This window comes from Orbicella franksi, chromosome 1 (genome assembly GCF_964199315.1).
Source record: "Orbicella franksi chromosome 1, jaOrbFran1.1, whole genome shotgun sequence".
NCBI lineage: Eukaryota > Metazoa > Cnidaria > Anthozoa > Scleractinia > Merulinidae > Orbicella > Orbicella franksi.
Genome location: NC_138145.1, coordinates 6,908,591 through 6,932,999, shown reverse-complemented (window position 1 = coordinate 6,932,999; position 24,409 = coordinate 6,908,591). Strand labels below are relative to the sequence as shown.

General features: G+C 38.2%; 2 protein-coding genes and 1 long non-coding RNA gene across 3 annotated transcripts; all 3 read left to right on the top strand.

Annotated features, from left to right (window-relative positions):
* Positions 1-5,066: 5,066 nt before the first annotated feature.
* LOC145497906 (neuromedin-K receptor-like) lies at positions 5,067-6,878 on the top strand. Its single transcript, XM_081478106.1, has 2 exons — positions 5,067-5,148; positions 5,893-6,878. Exons 1-2 carry the CDS (start codon positions 5,067-5,069, stop codon positions 6,876-6,878), a joined length of 1,068 nt encoding a protein of 355 aa, XP_081334232.1.
* Positions 6,879-13,047: 6,169 nt separating this feature from the next.
* LOC145484782 (substance-P receptor-like) lies at positions 13,048-13,875 on the top strand. The gene has a single exon (XM_081463422.1). It carries the CDS (start codon positions 13,063-13,065, stop codon positions 13,873-13,875), a length of 813 nt encoding a protein of 270 aa, XP_081319548.1. The 5' UTR covers positions 13,048-13,062.
* A 3,333-nt stretch (positions 13,876-17,208) lies between these two features.
* On the top strand, positions 17,209-18,636 carry LOC145482813 (uncharacterized). The gene is made up of 3 exons (XR_014048821.1): positions 17,209-17,320; positions 17,436-17,504; positions 17,942-18,636. It is a non-coding gene; the product is annotated as an uncharacterized LOC145482813 (long non-coding RNA).
* Positions 18,637-24,409: the final 5,773 nt, after the last annotated feature.

The window sequence follows — 24,409 nt, the reverse complement described above, 5'->3', positions numbered from 1 at the left end:
ATGTCGGATACCTAGTTATAATATATATATACTGTATATCATAACTTGTGGCTGAATGATATTGTTTACTCCGGGTTGAACGTTACCCTTGCCTTTTATAAAGAGAAAGGCGAGAAGAAAATGAAAAAAAGAAAGATCTTCCTCAGCACCAAATAATGTTATTTATTTTAATTTTTAATAACACTGTGTATGGCACTTTGACGGTTATGGAAGAAACATCAATATCCCATGAAAAACGTTTTCTATTTTACAGGTTCCTTGGAACACTTGACGTTCTTACAATGATAATTACAGATTATTTTTTTAATTAGAAAAAGGGAAACTCGATGCAATTAAATTTAGCTTGCAGAGAAAGCTATAGAAATGAAAGCAAATAAACTTCATTAATGAAATATTTGAATCAATCTTTTAGACCTGTAAGACTCTCTTCACAGGGAGATCTCTCTACCATGAAAAGATAAAACCGGAATTAAAAGAAACAAAGCAGCATTGGGAGTAACTCTGTGTATATTTCAGTGGAAACACGGATTAAAAGCGGCGATAGTTGCCAAGAAGTCTGGACTAAGAAACTTCGAGGATTACATTTGTAAGCTGAAATACAAGCTATACATATTCACTAAATAGGAAAAAACTCAAACAATCAATCTAGCCACACATGCCATGCGTACTGACTAGTGGGATATTTATAGTTCTTATTTCCAAACTAAGTGAACGTGATCAAGAAAAGGAATGAGTAAAAAAGTCCAATACCTGACAGCTAGAAAGCTTTGAGTTTTAACGGTTCAGAAATCATTATGGTTTGCTAGATCCAAGCAATATTAGGTGTAACACGTGTATTTCTGCACGTAGGTTCCCCCACGGTCACCAAGTTAAAAATTTAGGAAATCATCGCCTTACATAACATTCCAGGTAAAAAAAAACAGAACACTCTAATCATTGAGACCTAAATAATTTTCATTTAGTAACGTTAAATGGCTTAGTCAGGTTTTAGGGAGTCAAAATCGGCAACAATACTCTGTGACAATAATTTCGTTGTACGAATAGTTTTCAACGCTATCGTTGTATACCAGTCTAGATGTCTTAAGATTCTCTAATTGCTTTGATCGTAGGCCATATGCAAAGTTTCACCTACAGTGTAAAGAACTGAGATGAACTCGTCGTATCTGGAAAGCAACTATAGCGCCAACCTGCAATACATGACGAACAGCAGTAGTGATCTTCAGAAAGATGGTATATATATGTTGTGATTCAGTTAAAACTATACTTATACTTATAACCCTGTAAAACCAATTTTAGAGTTACGCTCTGGCATCGTATAGTCTCTGAAACATAACTATAAACGATTAAATATTTTAAAAACGTTTCACTTGTTTACCTCAACTATTTTTACCTCGGACGAGACGTGAACCAGTTACGTCAGTGCTACGTCATCAGTTTTATGACGGTACCCAAACAATCTTAGAAAAAAGGTTTCAAAGTAGATGAGAAAATACTATTCATTTGAGTGTTTGTGTGCTAGGGAATGTTGACTATTTTACTAGTTTTAATGCTCGAACTCCACGACAATTAGTTGTCCCATGACAATAAATTACATTTTCTCCTCTCTAGTAAACACTACAAGCGTTTCTGGAGATTTCCAGCTCCTTTGGCTGCTGTATGTCGCGTACTTCATTCTAGTCCTGGCGTCACTATTCGGCAACTCAGTCATCATTCACATTATACGATCAGATAACTCCATGAAGAACACTACCAACTATCTGATTTTGAGCCAAGCATGTGCTGATCTTGTAATCACCATAGCAGAGATGATGGATGTTATTCATTACGGTTCCTTGAACAAGCTGTGGTTTGGAGGACTCTTCGGTCTGGTCACTTGCAAGCTATTCCTTGTAATCTTAATTTTTCCTCCTATCTTTTCAGTTTGGATCCTTACAACTCTTGCTATTGAACGCTTTTATGCCGTAGCACGACCTTTCCGATCCTCACCTGTCTCAAAACATTGGAAAAAAATAATTTTCGTTCTGTGTGTGTCGTGCCTTATTACCTCTCTACCTGTTATTGAGAAAGAAAACTTCCAAATAATAAAGGAGTCTCACTACTGCAATTTAGCCGAAGCTCTACAAAACTTGACAATATTAGAGATTCTCGCGATTTCTCTGGACGTGCCGTTGCCTCTTGCGATAATATTAGTTATGTACACAGTTGTGTGCCTTAAACTCTGGTCACGTGAAGTGCCAGGAGAGGGATCCAATCAGAATGCACAACAGGCTGAAGCTGTAAAAACGGCGAGAAAAGTTACCTTAATGATGATCGCTGTTGTAGTTTTGTATACACTGTGTTGGTTTCCTTTGTTTGCAGTAGGAGTTTTGCAGCTCTTACTTAGTAATTTTCGTGTAAACGGAAGCTTTCTCTTAGTCCTTATTTGGTTAACAGTTGCTTATAGTGCACTTAATCCCTACGTATACCTCATGTTTAGTCAAAACTTTCGCAGTGGATTTAAGAGGATATTTCAAAATTGTTTAGGAAGAGGTTCAATTGGTAATCTGCACGTTCTGCCTTTGAGAGTCCTTCGCGTTCAAATTGACGGGCAAATGTAATTGTGAAAAAACCTATAATCTAGTTGAGAAGGGTGAGAGTGAATTAAAAAAGAAATGAAAAAAATCAGTAGTTTACCAGAAACTTTTTGCCTCCTGGTGCCATCTCGTACTTACAAGGAAAATCTCTACCCACCAGTCCTGGAAATCCCTGCAAAACAATATAGCTCTAACCTCGTACCTAGCCCTTCGCACTTGGCAAACAATTATCTTTCCTTTATTCATAAATTAACAAGGGGGGAAACACTGCGCAAACATTTTGAACGGGATCCGAAAACTTGCTCACATCACTAAAACTCTTTGCTCCCATGCAACCAGACAAAAGTAAAAAAATATTGTTAATGTTCCCAACCCATTACCTTTACTATACCATATAGGCACACAACTGAACCAGAACAATTGTGGGGAAAGGGGTAAGGGATGAAAGAGAATTTAGCTTATTTTCCAAAGTGGTACATGTATTTCCAATATATTCTTTTTCACCATATCATCGTCACATCACGCTCCCCTCCCTGTGCGTCCGAAGTCGTCCAATCTCACGAAATCACTAAAAAAAAAAGCAAGACAAAAAGTCACAAGTTAACGTTGAAAGAATATTAGCGAGATTCCTTCATGTTATTAACTGAGAGGTGGCCCGGTCCCAGAATGCCGGTTTGAATGGGATTACATTGAACCGACAAATATTAACTTCTTACGCGTTAGAACAAATAAACAGAAAAGACATTTTCTGTGAGGTTGTAGACCTAAGAGAAACAAAGAATTAAACTTCTGATCCGGTTTCTTTCTTTTTTTTCGGTTATGCTTTTGCTTTTTTGTGCTTTGGATTCCAAAAACCTATAAATTGACCCACGAATTCAGGAAGGAAGGAAACTACTGAACTAAATGAAAATACCTAAAACCACTTAAAGAAGCATGAGTGAATCCAAGTTAAGTAGTTAAAAAGGAATCAAAACCATGAGCCTTGCTTTTTGAAAACAGTGAGAGGTTTTCCGATTTCTGTATTGATGTATTTCAGCGGTGAGAGCAAACATAATCGCTTTGGATTCATTATGCATAATTTTTGTTTTTATCCAAACAGAATCACATGTCAATCAAAGTAAAGAGAGCGACGGTATCAAACTGGACGAAGTGATGAGCTCTGTCACAAAGTTACTAATGAAATCAATAAAAACTCACAGTATTTCGACTTTTCAAACACCAGCATGTTCAACGTAACATTTTGTTTCATATGTCGACCGTGGAAAAACACATGCAGTTATAAATAAAACCCAACTGAAATTATTACTACTAGCACGGATGTCACACACTCCGATATATTCTGTCTGAGAGATTAATATATGTGTATTTTTTATGTATTAATAGATTTAGTTCAACTGGTCTGTTTCACCATATTACTTTTGCTCATTAGGGAAAAATCCAAGGTAAATTTTAACATGCAAGGACGTGGAGTTTCAAGATGCTTGCCAGGTGGTCCTCAATGGGAATAAATTATTTCTGAAAAATAGAGAAAAGAAAACTGTGCCTAGTCTTGTTAATGAGCTCAGCAGTTAAGTGTTGCCTGAAAGTTCTTGTGTTAATAAAGAAAAGGTTGGCAAATCCAAATAACAAAAGTAACTGTTGTATATAAATATTTTTGTAAATAAATATTTTCCCCATCCATTTTCCCCCAAAACAAAGAATGATCACGATGGAAACGAGAACTTAGTACCCTCCTTGTAATACGGAAAACCAAGCTTCTCTACTTTGAATCCGCCAGTTAATTTAACAAGTGAGAATATGCAGAAAGTTCCAGCTATAATATTTTAGTCAAGAAACAGTCTTTACTCCACTCTCGACGTGAAAATGAATTACTTGTAACAACACCTAAACATGGGTAGATGTCGAATCATTCAGGTGATGTTAATTTCTCCATAGCAAACTAATAATAATAAACGAACGTTGTTTTGGAAATTTCCAACCTCACGAGTTCCTAAAAGTAGCCATAATTAAATTTCTAAAAACGACATAAAACAGTAATTAAGCTTCGTTATTAAAAACATGGCATGGTTCACTTTTTGCTAACGCTGCATATTACGAATGAAAATATATTTATCAGTGCGAACTTTCTCTTCTTCAAACCGAAGTAAAAGCGAAGATATGTGCTGTGTTGTTATGTTATAGCTGTAAAGATAAAGGTGATCAATTATATAACAAGAAAACTTTTCATCAAATCCTAGGACAAAGGAAACAACTCTAAATTGTAATTTGTAATAAAGATTTTCTTTTATATAAATTTGCATGTTAATTAAAATTTACAGCTTTTGAAAAAGTTTCGCTTTATTTTTAGCTAAACAAAATTAATTATTTAGGTATTTCCCGGGGAACATGGGAAAAGTTAAAGAAATAAACAAAAGAATAATTTCATTAATCAGAATCTAACAGTCTTGCCACTGCAGATCATATCTGAGTGAACCAGGAATTTCACTAGTAAAGATGAACTCATCGTGTCTGCGAAACAGCGGCAGCTTCAGCGTGCAATGCACGATCGACAACAGTGGCGGTCTCCAGAGTGAAGGTATTAGTATTTCTTAGATTGCAAGTTATAACACGTAATACCTTTTGCATTATCCACTTTATTTATTCCCCCTCTAAACTACAAAGATCTATCATCTTGGAAGTTCAAAGTTGATTCAGTATAAGTAAAAGTTATCTAACTTATAACTCAGACACTTTTCAATTCATGTGGAAAGTTTGAACTCCGCATATGATATTTCTTTTGATGAGAAAAACGTTTGAACTCCCAATATGATATTTCTTTTGATGACGCATGCCCTTCATCTTTCCATTATGTCATCCTGGGCAACATTGATAAGTTGGTAAAAAACATGTTTTGCGAGAACAAAATAAAATTCAACAACCGAAGCTTTAACAACCCATATAATAAAACACTGCTTATTCTGTTTTCCTTTGATTGATCTCAGTTCCGTTCGTGTAGGATTTTTCAATAATGTATATGTAAAACTCAACGAAGAAGTGGAGGTCTTTTTTTTCAAATAGAACTAAAGTACATAATGAAGCAAATCGGTGGATTCACTCTTGAATAACTGGAATCTGAAATGATTATATGATATGGGCAGTTGGCACTAACAACCGCTCACTCGTTGGCTTGATATGATGTTACTCCCCAGCCCATACATAACATGTCGGCAGTTGCTATGAGATTATGTTTATAAATAATTTAAGATGTTTTGTTTTGTTTTGTTTTGTTTTGTTTGTTTGTTTTTCAATTCACGAGAATAGCTTCCTATTTTGCCTTTAGAAAACTCAAGTGGCGTACATGGAGAAACACACTTTCAATCTGCAGTCCTTTGGCTGTTGGTGGTTGCCCAAGTCACTGTATTTCTAGCGTCACTATTCGGCAACTCAGTCATTATTCACATTATACGAACAAATAATTCCATGAAGACCACAACCAACTATCTGATATTAAACCAAGCATGTTCCGATCTGTTGATATCGTTTACAGAGCTAATAGATGCGATTCATTTCAGTTTTACTGGCAGGTTGTGGACTGGTGGAATTGTAGGCCTGGCTACTTGCAAGCTTTTTATCGTGGCCTTCTTTAGTCCTCTCAACTTCTCAGTTTGGATCCTGACAGCTATTGCTTTTGATCGATTTTATGCTGTAGCTCGGCCTTTGAGGTCGTCACCTATATCACAACATTTGAAGAAAATAATCTTGTTTCTATGGGCGTGGTCGGTTGCTTTCTCCACTTCATTCCTTCCTAAAGAAAACTTTAAAAAAGTCAAAGGGTCGTATTATTGCGATTCAACAGATGAATGGACTACAGTTAACATTATTGCAGTTTCTTTGAACGTCGTCCTGCCTCTTTTTGTAATAGGAGTTCTTTACACCATTGTGTGCCTCAAACTTTGGTCACGGAGAGTGCCGGGAGAAGGAGCCAATCAGAATGAAGAACAAGCAGAAGCTTTGAAAATAGCAAGAAAAGTTACCGGGATGATGATTTTTGTCGTGGTTCTATATGTGCTGTGTTGGTTTCCTTTGTATATATCAGTTGTTTTGAGCTTTACTGGCATCGTGCAACTTAAACAGACCTTGCTTGGGTTATTCATTAACTTTTTAGCCCTTTGCTATAGCGGAATTAATCCCTATATTTATATTGGGTTTAGCCAGAATTTTCGCACAAGGTTTAAAAAGATATTAAAAAAATGCCTGGGGAGATCATTTAGGATTGTAAACGTAATTTCTTTTCGGTCTCAAAGCGTAGAGCTAGAACAAATATAAATAATATGACACCGATTTAACAACGAAAAAACGTTCTCGATGAATTTGTTTGTGACATTATTGTAACAGATTTTGGCTGGTTCCTTTCAAGAACGGTTTCCATATCTTTACTGATAGTTTGTAGTCCTGTTATATGGACCTGGTTCTCGGAGAATAATAATTATAGACTTTGAGATAAGATCGTGGGAAATTGTCTAATTTAATGATGACGATAGCGATGATGATGATGATGATGATGATGATGATGATGATGACGTTTGACACTGGTAGCTGTATCTAAAATATATACATAGCCTTGAATAGAGAATGGAAATCAGAAATAAAATATGAAAGGGTAGGCAAATCTTTCATTTACTTAATCTAAACGGGCCTTTTATTAAAATATTTCGAACAGACGCACCTTATGGCTGTATCATTTAATATATTACGCACTACATGCAAATGAAAAGAAGACTTCATTTTTTGGCGATTTATTCACGAAATATTGCAGAAAAGGGATACCTTCGCTGACAAAATAGTGTACACTAGGGTAAGGGGTTGAACCTCCGGGCGGAGCCTCCCCGTATTAAATTTTGTCCTGTACCCGGGTGCTATACGGACCATGAAAACGATCATAAACCGTGTATTTTTTGTGAATTTATAGCCCAATAAATAAAATCATAAGAATAGCCCTTGCACATATTGACGTAAGACTAGCACATTTAACCACCAGTCTAAGCATGAGTCCTTACTTTAAAAATGCAACTTGTGAATGTGTCATGAGCAAATTACCAAAGCAAAAATGAAAAGAATGAAAAGAATAGCCCTGAGAAAACAACACGAAAGTACCAAGAGGTTGCGAAAATTTCTCGCTTATGGTGCTTGGAGGAGAATTTTAAGCGTATGACGCAATTATGCATAAGACCTGTTTCAATAGAAAGTAAAACAAAACAAAACAAAACAAAAGCAAACAAAACAAAAAAACAAAACAAAAAATGATCGAAACAAAAGATTATCCTGACGTGATTACATGTTGACTGACAGTGAAAATTATTCAAAGTACACGAACTCCTGTTAAGAGACCAACCGCTACTAAGCAACCAACTCCCAGTTCCCCGAGGGTGGATGCTTAATAAGGGTTGGATGCTTAATAAGGGTTGGATGCTTAATAAGGGTTGCCTGCTTTTTTTATTAAAAGTAAAGAAAGCATCAAATGACGTTAAGTAATACACTCACAGTTGGCGTTCCTCACTGTTTTCAGAACAATTTGTTTTCTATTTTTTCAACACATCTAAGTAACTTAAGGCTGTGCCAACTGAAAGAAATGGAAACTAATACCAGAAACATTTCAAATCTTTGATAAAATATAACAAAATTAGGTCAGGAGACCGAAGCAAACAATATTTCTGTCCTTGGCTCTTCTTAATTGTAATCTGTTACTGGGCAACAAGAACTAAGCAGAAGGAGTCAACTGGTGATCTGGATGCACATTAATGACATATTCCGTAACCAATGTTTAAAAAATTAAAATATTGCAAAGAAGGTATGGGTTCATTAGTGCTTGTGCTCATTGGCACTAGTTTTTGAAATTCAATTTCTCCTTGGATATGACACCCAAAGTGCCAAAAAATGTCACTAATTACTAAGTTTCACAAGCTCTTCTAATCTTTGTCGTCCGTTTGTTCTAGGTATATATCTTCTCTGCGCAAAGTGGTGCGTTAATGAGGAAAAATGTTTACTATGGCGTCAATAACTATCGCTCTATGGGGCAATGACAGATGTTATTTATTCAAAGTGAAGTGTTGATGTTCATCATAAATTGGTTTGCCACTCTCGAGGGATATAATTATATCAGTTGCAGTTTAAGTACGTGCTTACTGCTCAAGACAGGGGCGTAATTGAGTTTTTATCCTGAGGTAAGGACTGTAAAAATGTTCTTTGCAAGAGGTGCAGCCAGTTAAACAACCACCTCTCGATTTATCACGTATAATTATGAGATTTTTAAGCTAGTTATTGAGGAGAGTATGAGAAGACGAAAATCTCAATAGTGACAGCTAGCCTCCAAGTCCTCGCCCATCAGGTTGAATAAGTTAAAAAGGCAACATTAGATCCGCTGCTGTCAACTGGCGAACAATGAATAAGTTTTATCCTGTGCCCATTACGACCAGTTTCAATAGACCTTTCCGCGGTTTTTGGAGTCAGGGGTTAACACCGTTAAAGTTGCAATAAATTAAATGTAAAGGGAGAATTGGAAGCTCGTTTGTCCAATAATTTGAGGATGATTAATAATCGATGTCTTGGTAAGTGCGTAAGTGCGAGTTTGCTTTCCATCGAAATTTTGTAGGAAAGAAAGCCGCCCACTTTCGAAATCAAGAATTAGAATCAAACTAGCTATACGGAAAGTACTGACATAAGTATTACGTAATATATGTGAATATCTGGAATCCCAATGAGCAGTTTCTTCAAAACACATTTTAGGATAAAAACTAGCTATAAAAAAACGACTTTTCGATCTCTCTGAGATCATGTTCAAGTTTTAAAAAAATGTGAAATCCAAAAACAGAGGCTTCAAGCGCGGCTAGCTAATGTTTTATTGTTATTTGCAACAACTGCCTAAAACGCTTAAAATGACTTGAATTTAAAAATAATTGAAAATTACCAAGGTCGTGTTCTATTGGGATCAGCTGTTTCAACCGGAACCAGTTTCGAATGATACGGTTGACGTTTCTCAGTAGAACACTTTTTCAACCGTTTTCGGTTGAAACGAGGTAACTCCTGGGAATAGCCCGCGAAAAAAATTCAACCGTTTCAACCTGGTTTGAGGCCGGTTGAAAAAGTTGATCAACCAAACCAATCAAAAACGGTTTTTCCCCAATAGAACACGAAAAGACCCAACCAACCCATCGAACCAGAAACGGTTGATCCCAATAGAACACAATCTAACACTACAATGTTTTGGATGTTCGAATTCGGCATGAAAAGGCCCTTTTAGAGACTCAGCTGTGTATCTTCGCAGTTTTTGTTATGTTAATAAACATTTAAAAACATAAATGTCAAGACAAAGTGGCCTCTGGTTAGTAGGATGACTTGCGACCATTGTTTAATTGATGCCCGCTGGGCAACTTCTAGCCTTTGGCCCGTGACCATGAATCAACCAAGCGCGTGATGAATGTTCCAATAAACTCCAGCAATATAAACGAAATGAGTCGTTTAAGAAACTAAATTGGATTTGATATGCAGCCTTTTATAAACTGCTGCCAGTTAGGGGAGGAAACCTCTCTTTGGAAAGAACTTGAGTTTTCTGAAAGATAAGACTCAATCTTGGTAAGAAGGGAGATTGTTTTACCACAATTGCTGCTAATCTCGCAACCGGATAGGCTAATTTGCCGTTCTCGATAAGTGTCCAGACAACGCTGCCCGCGTGAATGTGTCATACAATGTGTCATTTTAAGCTCGCGCTTTGAAAAGAACCATTTTCTTCGACATTGATATTGTGGAAAAAACAAACCGAAATGTGGTTTAGCGTGGTCTGTACTCTTATCGACAACGATACGCGTCATCACAGTGGTCAAAATTTGTTGTGGACTCACTCGGCTGCGCCTCGTGAGTCCAGAACACTTTTACCATTGTGATGACGCGTATCGTTGTCGATAAGAGTACAGACCACGCTAAACCACATTCGATTTGTTAAATTTACATAATTGAAATAATTCTACTTTATTGCAATATTATTGTAACTATATTTCAGCTCCGTCCATGGCATAATAGGTTACCATGATAACAACAATTGAGCCTTTTAAAAACACCTTTATCTGTAGCTTTTAGCGTCTTTAACCCAAACACCGCTTGGTGACCTAAACTGTTCGTTGCGGAATAGACCATATTCGTATTCTCGGCATTAGACTGGAACTAGCTTGCAACTGAGGCTAATGCGGTGAGTCTTTCCAAATGCAAATGAAATTTATCCCTTTTTAATGATATCCGCCCGCACGAGCCTTCATTGCAAGCTTGTTCTAGTCGAATACCGAGAATACGAACTTGGTCTATTGTGATAGTATGAACCCCTAGTGAAATTTATTTTGACTTTGCGAAAAGCCCCTCCCCGTCCCCTCTAATCGTCCCTACTTCAGGTATCTCAAAAAGTATCACCAAGGGAAAAAGGAGGTAAAAACTACATACAAGCCTCATGGCCCATCAGGCCTGAGCTTATCCCGGTTTCTGTAGCATGAATCGACTGGGAGTATTTCTACTTCTCTCTGGATGGGACGCTAGTCCATCGCACGGTTACCCCCAGCATTAAATTCGCCGGGACCTATTTATACACCTGGGTGGAGAGAGGCACAGTGAGAGTAAAGTGTTTTGCCCAAGAACACAACACGATGTCCCCGGCCAGGGCTCGAACCCGGATCTCTCGGTCCGGAGACGTGTGCTCTAACCAAGAGATAATCACGTGTCAATCATGACGTCATATCGTACCTAAACGACCTCACATCTCAAAATTTTCAACAGTTTTGAGGTAACGAATTTGGTAGTGCAGTATGGTGGGTGCGATTTTCAGGCGATCTGGCTAGTTGCTTAGAATCAAAATTATTTCCTTCTTTTTACATTACACAGGTAGCATGGATTGATTAGCGTCTTCAGTAGATAGCTTCGATCTCTGCCGGTTTCTCTCTGTGCTTCCAATCAAACGAAACAGTATGAAGTAACTTTTCGTCGGTTTCATTGTGGCGACTTGCGGCCGTAAAGGTTAAGGATTCAATCGTTGTTTTATTTCCATAAACAGGCAACAAAGATCACGCTTTTAGGATGAACGGTACGTTTCTAGGCAACAGCAGTGTTAATGGCAGCTTTGATCTTCACAACAAAGGTAATTAGACTCACTTTCATGGGCACTTTTCTTCTCTTATAGATGAGTTACGTTTGGTGGGAGACAATGTTGTTAGTTGAAATTGATACAACAGCTGTTTTTGTCGCTGACCACTAGCCAACCAACAAAAAGTAATTTTTGTCCATGAATAGTGGTAAGTTTCAATGTGCTTTTTGGGTGTGGTACGCTATACATTCATTTGCCGGCTGGGAGGTCCGTATAGTGAAAAACTGTGACCGAGGTCTTGCGTTTTCAAGCCTGAGGTCTCAGTTTTTTCACTACACGGACCGACCCTAAGCCGGCAAATAACATATTTATAAATACATATCTATTTTTTTTCCTGCGGTAAATTGGCTTACAAGTGGGTATGTTTACGCAACTTTGCCATTGAATTGGCTTACGTGCCGTCTACAAACCATTCGTAAAAGATCTAACGAATGAACGAGCGAGTAACTCAGACATTAGACAATGAAAGAGGTAGTAAAGGACAGATTTATTTCGTACTACTTTATGTTAGTTGCATCTTGTTCACCAGTTAAGTTTCTCCAAATTTGTTTTTCCGGTGTGAAATTTCTTGCAAAGTTTTAAGTTGTACCAAGAAAAACAATTTCTATCAGTCGTTGCGAATCACTCGAAATCAGACTTTTTTTTACCGTAAATTGAGTAGCAAAAAGCGAGGAAATTCGTGAAGCGTATTCCACAGAAATTCTTTTAAATATAGCAACGATCAGAGAGGTCAGGTAAACTCGACTCCAACTGCAGGACTTTACTTGCTTAAAATTGCGCGGCAAAGGAAAGACAGAATTACGCGCCATTACAGCGCTGAGCTACAAACGACCAAACAAACACTCGCAACTTCAAAACACTCAATTGAATTTACTTACAGTGACTTTCCTTGCCATTTAAAAGTGAACAGATATAAACTTAGTTACTTAATCGTCGATGGAAGGGTAAAAAATGGCAAAGGTTGACGATTACCGCTAGTTGACCAGCACGGCAATTTCACCCGGGTTGTTTCCCGCCGTTACCGTGACCGTGGTCAGAGATAGGAAAATGCGGACCGCACGAACCAATCAGGTTGCAGGATTCGTTACCGTGCAGTCTTGGGAAAAAAATAATTTAGAATATGCAAAGAAAGACGATGACTTAAATTAATACATACAAGAGTATCAATATCTAACAAATAAATCCACTTTTTTTCTAGGAAACCTTACAAGGGTCCTTGGAAACACAAAGCTCCAGTTCATTTGGTTGACATATTCGGCGTGCATCATTATATTTCTGGCGTCATTATTCGGCAACTCAGTCATTATTCACATAATACAAAAAGATAACTCCATGAAAACAGCTACCAATTATCTCATTTTGAAACAAGCGTGTGCTGATCTTTTCATAACGATAGTAGAGTTGATCAGCATATTGCTCCCTTTTGATCGTGTGGGGAGTCTATGGTTTGGGGGACTTTTGGGCGTGATTACTTGCAAGATCTTTCACGTGAGCATGTTTATAGCACCGGTGTTTTCAATCTGGATCCTGGTAACGATTGCTTTTGAACGATTCTATGCAGTTTTTCGGCCTTTAAAATCGTCGCCTATGTTTCAACATTTGAAGAAAACCATTCTTTTATTGTGGGCTTGGTCCGTTGTCTCGTCGACAGAATATCTTGTTAACGCAAAGGTGGTACAAATCGAAGAACATTATAATTGTTACCTTGAAATTCCAAGGTGGTTCATTTTAGGAACGGCTTTAAATATTTTGTTACCTCTTTTCATAATAACAGTTCTTTACATCATTGTATGTCACAAACTGTGGCTGCGTAAGGTACCAGGGGAAGGCGCCATTCAAAATCGTGGACAGGTTGAAGCCATAAAAACAGCCAAAAAAGTTACAATGATGATGATTGCCATTGTGGTTTTATATGTTTTGTGCTGGATCCCTCTAGATGTGTACATCATTTTAGTGTTTTGGGGTTATGTGGAAATTAATTATAGTTTATATCTATTTCTTGTTTGGTTGACAGTCTCTTTCAGTGGACTGAATCCTTATATTTATGTCGCATTTGGTAAAAAGTTTCGAATTGGGTTTAAAGATTTGTTTAGGAATTGCTTTTGTAAAATCAAAGTGCACAATGTTCTTTCTTTTCGTTCCTAAAGCGTGGAGTTAGAACAGATTTAAATAAGTATGTGTAGAAAGTTTTCGATATGTAGCGAATTATATTATAAGAAATAGTGATTAAAGTGAATTTATACGACGCATTTTCTACAAAATAGTTAAGCCTCACAGCAAGACTTACCGCCTTATTTAATACCTGAACACTTACTTGAAACTTGGCTTTCAGGTTAAAAATAGTTACTTAATTGATTAGTTCACTGATTAAAAACTAATGAAATCCCAAAAAATGGAATTCAATTCTGTATAAACAGGCTTTCAGTTTAGATTTTAAAAGACCTAATTAAAAAGTTCGATTTTCGTACTTCACTTAGAGAAGGAAGCTAAGGGTGTTCCATGGCTTTTGGGTTGCCCAGGAAAATGTTCGTTTGTCTAGACTAGTGAATTTTCTTGTGCATGATCTTGGGTGGCTGCAAAGGACACCAATTTTGTATTTTTATGATTATGATTATGATTATGATTATTATTAATTTTTTTTGATAGATAGGCTTTTATCTTGTAAATAATCATAATGTTTAAAAATTCAATTTATACATAGTCCTGATGATCGTAACTCTTTTAGGTGTCCCCAATTAGCAGCAATGCTAAATCCCATTGACACGTAAATAAAGTTATTATTATTAATAATTTCGTAACGTTTGCGCTCAGCTGGTTAATTAATCAATAGTTATGTTTCGTGTGGGTTAATTTGCTTTTAGGCAGACAACTGCCGCTCTGGCAACGAGAGATTTAATTACTCATATGATTTAACCAGCTGAAACATAAAAGCATGGTTTTTGTGTACTTTAATCTCAACCGAAAAGCAGCCCCTCATGATGGTTTTCTAGGATATTGTGCTTTCTTTTCGGCATCTCAGTGTCTGATGTAGGAAATTAATTGTTTGACAATACCAGTGAAGCAATTTCAAGTGCCATGGTTATGATAAGGACGTTTGTTACTCCCTTGGCAACGGCAAAAAATAGGAACTGACCAAGTTACAACTTAACTGACTCTAGCTTTCTTTTTTCTTCGCTTTTAGTTCCCCTTATTTCGGGCAAGATTAATTTGTCAGGCATTTCTCAAGAATGATTTCCATATTCCCCATCGAGGACCAAACAAGCTAAGTCAGAAAGTACTAAATGCAATGGTCTTTAAAATATGTCCTGCTAGATTAAAGGAGCTATGTCATGGTTTGTGCATTCTGAAAAGTTCAGCCTAGATTTTCTAGTTCGTCGTTTCTAATCTGTGTCAATCTTCTCCATTCTTGACCACCCTTGTTCCTTGATGTTTTATTATCTCTTTAGTGTTTTTCTATCTTAGTAAAATATGGCATGTTTTCTTCAATTTATAGGCTATTTTGAAAGTGGCTAAAATAGCGTGACTGAGCTCCTTTAACGCCTCCGTTCTCGGTTAATGTGCACGCCCGGCAAATTTAAGCATATATATGCTTTAATTTTTAATTAATTTAATTTTCACCTTAAGTATCTAGTTCATTTCGTTAGTACCATTGTCTGACTAAATCTTTCTTTTAAAAGGTTTTTGCACCCTTAATGTTTTGAAATCAGTTTTAAATTTTAAATCTTTAGCGTAAAAGATGGTGGATCCGAGGGCCTAAAACATAAAGTTGTGAGGTCATTTTGGGGTTAGATGACGTCATAATTAATCGTGACTTAAAACGAAAATTCTATAAACTAAAATATTACTAAAATGAACATTTCTGGATACTTTGCATGCCATAAAAGCTTCATTTCTGTACCTTTAACACTTTTGGAGATACATGGAGAAGGGGATCTTTAGTTTCAATAGATTATTCGGTACAAGGAGTTTAAGTTGAAGCATGGTAAATTCAACAATGCTTCCTTCTGTATTAAAAGTTGTCTTAAATGCAAGTGAGCAATAAGGTAATTGTTTAATGGCTTTTTAGTGCCAATTAAGCTTTTCACATTAAACTAGTACTCACGTAAACTATTCCAAAATCATTCAATGTTAAGATGTTCCTGATATATAGCTGGAAAGATATCGATAGCTGGATAATACATATATCTCATTTTTAGAAACTGTACTGAATGTTTAACATACATAAATAAGACTTAATTTACCTTTATTCACTGATAATGACGTTTACTTGCATTTCAAAACTTAATGCCGAGTTTATAATAAATAAAAATAACCTATTTTCTGAACCTTTATGTTCTCTCTTTACGGGCTTCGTTTACCATAAAGTTGATTAAGTTAAATTACTCATTCGTAGCCAATTTGGAAGAGCTGATAATTCCAGCTTTACCCTTACATGGAGGATCGCGGGTTATGTGGGTGTTTTTGTAATAGTATGGAGGCTTGTTGAAGAAAGCAAGATAGCCAGGATACATGAAAAATTAACTAACTAATAAAACAAGTAGAATGGGTTGATTCAACGGAGTGCAAAGGAGCCGAATTAAAGGATGTTTGTTTTGAAGTTTTACGACATTCTCGTCTTTTAAATGTTCGCGGAAGCAATCTTCTAGTTGCTTTTTGTCTCTGAGATTATGAATGCACCTGCTAAGCTGATGCACCCGAGGCGGTATAACCACTTTGTCCCTTTTATGTTCTCATTGATTTTCTCTGCTATTTTTCTCATTACTGTTTCATGAATAAAATCGGTAGCACAAAGCTTAGCTTGTCACGAAAGCCACGCATTGAAAAGATCGTAGCAGCTAAGGGAAAAAAAAAAATCAAATTTGTGAGGCAAAAAGGCAGTATATTACTGAGTCATTCTTAGAGAGCCCGAAAGTTTGAAAGAAGCCAAAAATATAAAGTATATCTGCCACATTTGAAGACATATATCTCAAAACAAGCAATGAGAAAAGATTTATTAATGCTTTAATCTCTTTTAGCTGTCAACGTTGTCCCGGTATAAAATTGAGTAATGACCAGTTGGCTTCATTAATACCATTTTAAAATGTTTCCATGCATGTATTTTAAGAGCCTAATATTTTCCCTTTTCACATTTACCTGTTTATGGTAATCAAAAGTGAAATTATGTATGACGTCGGAAAGCAAAATGTCTTGATAAAATAGACTACGAAAGAATCCTGAACACCCACGAAGAACTATGAATAGAAAGGAAACATTCAATAAGATATACACCCAGAAAAAACAACTTACAGCAACTGCTTAAAAGACAGTTAAACCATTTATATTGCTATAGTGATATCACTATGTAGGCGGACATTTGAATGAAATAAATAATTCATGTGAAAGAATTGAAATTGTGAAGTTTCCCGTACAGCTGGCCCATGCAACAATTATATACACCCCAAGTCATCTCACATCTTCAGATCAATTTATCGGCTAAAGCATCAAGATGAAGCAAACTGCTGCCTTCTGCATTTTTCTGCTGCTTCTGTCTTCGTTGTTGGCAGGAGGCTTTGTACCGTTAAACTCGTCAAAGAAAAAGTGGATGAAGCAGGTAAATTAAAATCATGTAGTAATCTGGTTCATTTTTATAGTCTATGAGCAATGACAGCTTCTTTTGAGCTTCTCTTATGCCACGAGTACAATTTCCGAGTTGCTTATTGTTTTAGATACGTGATCAGGTTGTGGATACCAACTCAGAATCTTTATCGATAGACAACGGCAAACCCCAGCGGCAGGTTAGTGAGCAAAGTGACTGTGCTATGCCTTGTGTTCAACTCTCTTCTTCCCTTATATTTGGCTTCACACCCTCGCCTTTTTGATTGCAAATTTAACGACAGCAAGCCTATTCAGGTGTTCACCTTCACTGTTGCCAGTGAGAAGAAGCATTCGTCTTGAATACTTCGTTGTTGTTTATGTTTATTACTAATATTTAGTAACAATCTCGAGAATAAGACTAGTCAATTGGCTTATAAATGATCAAGAAATATTTTTTAAAAAAGGAAACAAACAAACAAAAAAGATGAGGAACGCGAACCCTTCTTCAAGTATGTAGGAATATTCTATCACTTACTCCCTGCAGAAAATTGCAGAAAATTGTTCATGTCAAATAAATAGTGTCGAGTTACGAAGGTCTCTCTCTAACGTTTGGCTTTTTGTCCTTTTCACTGTTTAGGAACAGAGTGACTCGGAGATACGAAGAAACTTGTGCTTGTATTCCTGTTATAGTATATGCTTGGCCAATGCAAAACTAGACGCTTAAAGATACTAGACTGTGAAAAAGAACTTCAAGATAACTTTATCTGGCTTGAAAAAAGAAAAAAATATATGCCTGACTAAGGTGATCCCAGTGGACACTTGAAGATAATTTCTTAATTGTGCGTTCATATCACTAGTGCCGTTATAAATAGTTGAAATAAAGATGAAATGAAGGCAATATCGTGATTTATTTTTTCTCAAGCATCTGCATATGCACGTAACCGGTCCAGCGTTTTACGATACGGCCCAAGGGCCGGATTTTTTCTTCGCCGCCTAAATTTCGCTCCTAAAAGTTAGCGTTTGCTTGGTTGTTTGTAACTTGGCGCTGTAACTTGGCGCTGTAATGGCGCCTAATCCTGTGTTGAGGGTCCACAATAGGGCTCTCAGATCCCGATTTCCCGCCCATGTTTTCCTGTTAATCCCGCCATCCCGCTCTTTTTAGCCTGGAAATCCCGATCTCGCCTACTTTACAAAGACGTTTCTGCGTTAATGATTAATTTGTTACATTAATAATTAGTTTAATTATTAACACAGAAACTTTTTAAAAATAGATATCGCATAAAATATCAAAAAAGAATTCAATGGGTAGCAGATAAGTAAGCACAAATGATTCTAACGTCTCTTTCTGTAAACGGTTTATTGTTTTGTTTTCTTTTGTTCACGTATCAGTGAAGGACTGACTGACTGATTTCCATATTCAAGAGATGGCCCATAAACGCACTTGACAGTTTCTTTTAAAGCTTTCAACGTCTTCACTTTTCTTGAAATCTGGGCTCAGAACTTTTCTTTCCGAATGAAGGCATTCCTGCTTGAACATCCTTTTCGTAATATATGGTGACGGAATTCGTAATGCCGCATACTTCGTTCGGGAAATCACTATTACCGCCATTCGGTGAGGCCATCCTGGCCAAAACAAGCCATGCGCTCCGGAAAAGGTGGAAAGACTAGAAAAAGGAGAAAGGATCGGGGGGATTACAGACCCAAATATCGAAAATGTCGGAATGGACAGATGCCATTGATGTCAGGGGTCAACGCAAATGATAGGCCGCGTAGCTTGGCGGTTTAAGCATTTTTTTTTTTAACGCAGCTTTGGCGCTCGTTATAGTGCGGCTTCGCCGCTTAAAAAGCGCCAAGCTACGCAGGCTACACGAATGGTCGCAATAGGACTCAAAGATCTCATACAGTCTCATGATACTAACGTAGTCAAGTGATAATGGATACGTTTAACAGAACCTGAGAGGGTACAGAGCCGTTAATTGCTATTCATTACTTGAAACCTGACACAGCTATACGCACAAAAGGTTCGTTTCTGCCAGCTTGTGGTTTTTGCGCTGGTCAATAACAATTTATGAGGTCACGTAGGAATTGAAATCCCGTATCCCGCTCTGTTCCCCTTGCGAATCCCGCATCCCAACCCCATAAAAACATGAAATCCCGCTCCCACTAATTGTAATTCCCGCTTCCCGCCCCTGTTTTCAGCTCAAATCCCAAATATCACGGCGAAGAAAAGCCAAATCCCGCATCCCGCCAAACCTATTGGGAACCCTCTGTGTTTCTCTCGCCGTAACATTTGAGTCAATTCCAGTCGAGTTTATCTCTCTGATCGTTGCTGCATTTAGGAGAATTTCTGTGGAATACACTTAACGAATTGCCTCGCTTTATACTATTCAATTTACGGTAGAATTTCATGTGGCTCTGACAGAAATTGTTTTTGTAGTAAAACTTCAAACTTCGCACGAAATTTCACACCACAAAAAAATTTTGGGGGAACTTAACTGGTGAAGGAAATGCAACTAGCATAAAGTAGTTCGAAAAAAATCTGTTCTTTGATACATCTTTCTTTGTCTACTATCTGAGTTACTCGCTCGTTGCCGAGATTTTTTACAAATCGTTAGTAGACGGCGCGCAAGCTGATTCAATGACAAGACTTGCGTAAATAAACCCATTTGGAATCTGTAATCTGTAATCTGTAAATCTAATTTACAACATGTTATTTGCCGGCTTAGGGTCGGTCCGTATAGTGAAAAACTGTGACCTCGGGCAGCATTTTCAAGACCTCGGTCACAGTTTTTCACTATACGGACCGACCCTAAGCCGGCAAATAACATATATATATCCTCACTGTATACCAATTACCACATCGCGGTAGACTAAGTTGTGGGAGGAGTCCACTCCTTTCCATGACACCACGCTACATCTCCACCAATGCCCCTGAAAAACGCCCAGAAATATACAAAATATTAATCAGACAAGAACACACGAAATTTGACTTTAATCCACCCTCTCCTCCCATTACTCAGAAATCTCTTTATTCTTAAACGCATAATATTATAAATTGACAACCCTAACCGGGAGACGAGAACTGATAAGAGAGCTAAGAGCAACGATAACAAACTGAAATAAATGTCATTAAAATTTACAAGCAGGCCGGAGATTTTCGAGGTGGGAGATTGGGGTCCTGATCGAGTTGACTGCCCAGGACAAACGCCCTCCAAGCTCGCGAGAGATGAAGACGTTTCAGACATACGGGAGCACCCTATGTACTGCGCAATATCTTGTTGAGAACAACCCAACAATCTCAAAGCATTAAACAAACACACCCGGATATCCACTGTGCGAGATATCTCCGAAGTCGATTAATTATGGCTGAACCAAAAAATTAAAAGGTTATGGAACTAGCATCCCTAGTCCGGTCAGACGCCCTAGAGAAACATCTGGAGCTAAGCGGGCCCTAAGTGAATCACACACAGGAAAGGTAACAAGTTATCTAGTTGACTGGGAATTAAAAGCAAACGGAGGGAGGACCCTTGAATAAAGTTTTAGTGAGGGTTAATCGTAGCAGGTAGCCTTAACGATCCTCTAATTTCAAAACCTGGCTAGCCAAAAGCCAACCCAAATCTGACGCTCTATTATCGCCCGTAAAGAAATCAATGACAAAAAGCTCAGCATCTCGAACTAAAACATATTTATCAACTGTCGACAGCGATTGGCAAACGATTATCTTTTCCCGTAAAAAAGCAAACTAATTTCTGAAACTTAACAAAAGACGATGACACTGCTTGCGACGAAGAAACAGCCAGACCTGCTTGCTTGGTTGGCGTGATCGAAGCGCCCGAGGTCATAAAGATGGACCTGAGCTAGCCGAGCACGGACGTCTATAGTAACAACGGCCAAACGGCAGGGAGACTTGTAAATCATTCCGGAGCACGCTGGGGCGTGAACCCTTGTTTGCCCTAATTTATTTTTATGAATGACGAATTTGATAACGTCATCCGCTGTACGAGACGAAATACTCTCTCTCTCTCTCAGGCGGGGTAACCGACGCGAGGAACGTGGAAAATGTCTCCTCCAGAGCCAACTTCTGAAGCTGAAAAAGCGTGCAGCCAAAAGAATACTTTAGTTTTAGAAGCGTATTACGCCTTTAATAAGCAACAGGATCTCGTCCTTGGGGAAAGCGGGTATTACAGGCGCGGTGGCCACTAAACATGCCTGCCAAAATGTGCATTCACATCATTGGGATATATTATTAGGGAGTTTTAGCAATGACGGCGGCGACGGCGGGGACGACGCCTTGTAAAAAATGAATTAATATTTTACCTTCGAATGTCGCAACTGTGTAAATCAGTTCAGTACGCGTATTGGTCTAAAAACTTGCTCAGGCTAAACATACACCAACAGCGTTCAATTCCAAAAGAAGATACGAAAAATTAACCATTGCGGTTCGTGTTCTCCAAAATACGTAGAATTTAGTCATTTCACGTTGTTGTTTTGCGAAGGACGGCAAAGAAATGTACCAAAATTCAAAACGCACGTGCGCAGCCATTGTTCTGCTAATTAATTGTTCTGTTTGGTGACACTCTCGTCGCCGTCGCGGTTTGCTAAAACTCCCTGTTGACACGAACCGCGGCGACGGCGGGTTTCCAAGGCCGCGGAACCTTGAAAAAGATCATAACAAACGAGGAAACCTATTGTAGGTTACGCGCCGATTAAACAAACGCAGAGTGAGAAGGGGAAATCAACACGGTTCCGTCGCCTTTCCTGCCGAGCAAAGGACAATCCACTGCTACAGACCCAAGGGGAGCCCACCAAAAACTCCTTAGACCCAAGCCCCGAACTACCTGAGTAAGGGCCCCTCGAGAATTCTGATCCCCACAATATCATAAGAGTGCCGCGACTAAAACAAAGGGCGGTGAACCATAAATGTTTTGCCCCAACGTAATGGGTTGTACAAAGGCGTTAACCCCTTGAGAGGCCAGAGTGGGCCAAGGAGAATAATGAGAGCGCATCTGGGCAGAACGGTCTGACACGAGATCAAATGAATAAGGACCGAAACCGTACCCCACCAAATCCAAAGATCCCTCCGACAGCACGCAGTCGAGGACAAAACACGCCCGCGACGGCTTGTCTGTTGGATTGCCGTGAGAAGGGACGTAATGATATAAATGGCAAAAATTCAATGAATGAGTTGCCAGTAATCAGACACCCGTGTTTGCGCAAACAACTCGGGTATCGTCAGAGGGCAAACATTGCTAGTCGCTAAAAGGAAATGTCGCTAAAAGTTGTTTTGAGGTACAAGAAAACGATTTTTGAGAGAGATTAACGCTTTTTGGCCGTCGTTTTTATCGCGAATGGATTTGGGTAATGTTGATAGTGAAATATGTAAGTTTTTGTTTGAATAACCGTGAAATATGTGACAAAATCTACCGATAAACTCCGTTGCTTGGGTGAGGTTTATTGTGAAATTTACATCGCGTAATGGTCTGAAAATATTACAAAATTAATTAGGTACAAATCGAGAGGAAATAACCCAGTAAAGCCTTTTAAGTTGTGTACAGGCTACTTTTAGCTTTTTTGAAAGCTCAGTCATACAAACAATACTGGAAATAAGCCCGGTGGCGATCATTGTACCGTCTGGGGTTGATTTAACGACAAATGAGTCCGCGCGACTCATGCTGTGCGGCTACTGTGTTTCTCAAAGCCTTTGTTTTGCTTTTACAAGCGCGTATTTCAGTGATTTTTCTTTTCTATAACAGATCAAGGGTGGCTCCTTGAATATATCTCTGAGTATTTGTATTTAAAAGTGCTATTTGTGCGTGATTATGCTTTTCAAAGTTTGGCATTGACGGTTGAGTGAAATTGCCCGACACTAAGGGTAGTGGTTCCTTCTGCAATTTTCGATTTCTGTTTTAGAGCTTCTTTTCTGTCTTTATATTTAACTTCTTGGAGGGTCTTCTCTACCATTTGCTCCGGGTAGCCTCTCGAGATCAGGCGTGTACTGAAATTTTCAATGTATTCTTAAATGTATTTCACAATAACCCTCACGCAAGCAAAAGGGAGTTTATCGGTAAATTTTGTCACTTATTTCACGGTTATTCAAACAAAAACTTGAATTTTCCATGTATCAGCATTGCCAAAATCCATTTGCGATAAAACAACGGCGAAAAAGCGTTGATCTCTCCCCAAAACCATGTTTTTGGGCGTCGAAACAACTTTTCGCCATACATTTCCTTCTAGCGACTTGCAATGTTTACCCCCTGACGATCCGAGAGTTCTTTGCGCAAACACGGGTATCCGATTACTGGCAACTCATTCATTAATTGACGGCTACACAGTAAAACCTCCTTAACGGATTTGTTGACAAAGGATTTCTTGCGGCCCAAATTCTCCAAGGAAGCTTCGAGGGTTCGATTATCAGTTTTAACATAAACCCTAAAATCACAGATGTGATTCCTGAGAGCAAGCAGGGAAAGCAGCAAACTCTTAGCTTCGGGAGAGTTGTTGTCATCCGAAGTATCTAGTTAATAAACTCTGGACTCCGTCCGGCTTTTCCCTTTTTGAGGACAACACCGCCCTCACGAGCGTTTAGAGATATCGAAAAACAGGGCGGCTATACACCCTGACCTCCAAGGAAGGCCATCCGGCCAATCGCCTAAGAAACGCCAATAAGAGAAACTCGTCTCATTACCATAAGCGATGCAGTTTCTGATGGAGCTACTACAAAAATATAAGTTCTGAATATTGAAAGGACACAGCACGATTGACTGTCCCAAAAAAACTTAAGCTCGATGCATTAAATACTTTTTGTGCCACGCAGGTTTAACAATTCAAACTTTACAAAGAATGTATAATTCGTTCGCGCTTTGACAGCCAGAAATATTCGAATATAAAATTGAAAGAGCCAAACACTGCACCATTCACTAATTCACAAGCTCTTTGAATGTGTGCGTCAAATCGTGTCTAGCCTGATGCAGTCTCGGGGCAAATTCTTTTGTTAATGAGGAAAAAAGTAAACTAAAACGTTATCAAAGATCACTATATCCGAGCGGCGTTTTCCCTGAACTTTATCGGCTATCTTGGAAAAGCGCGCAAGCTGGGATACAGCGTT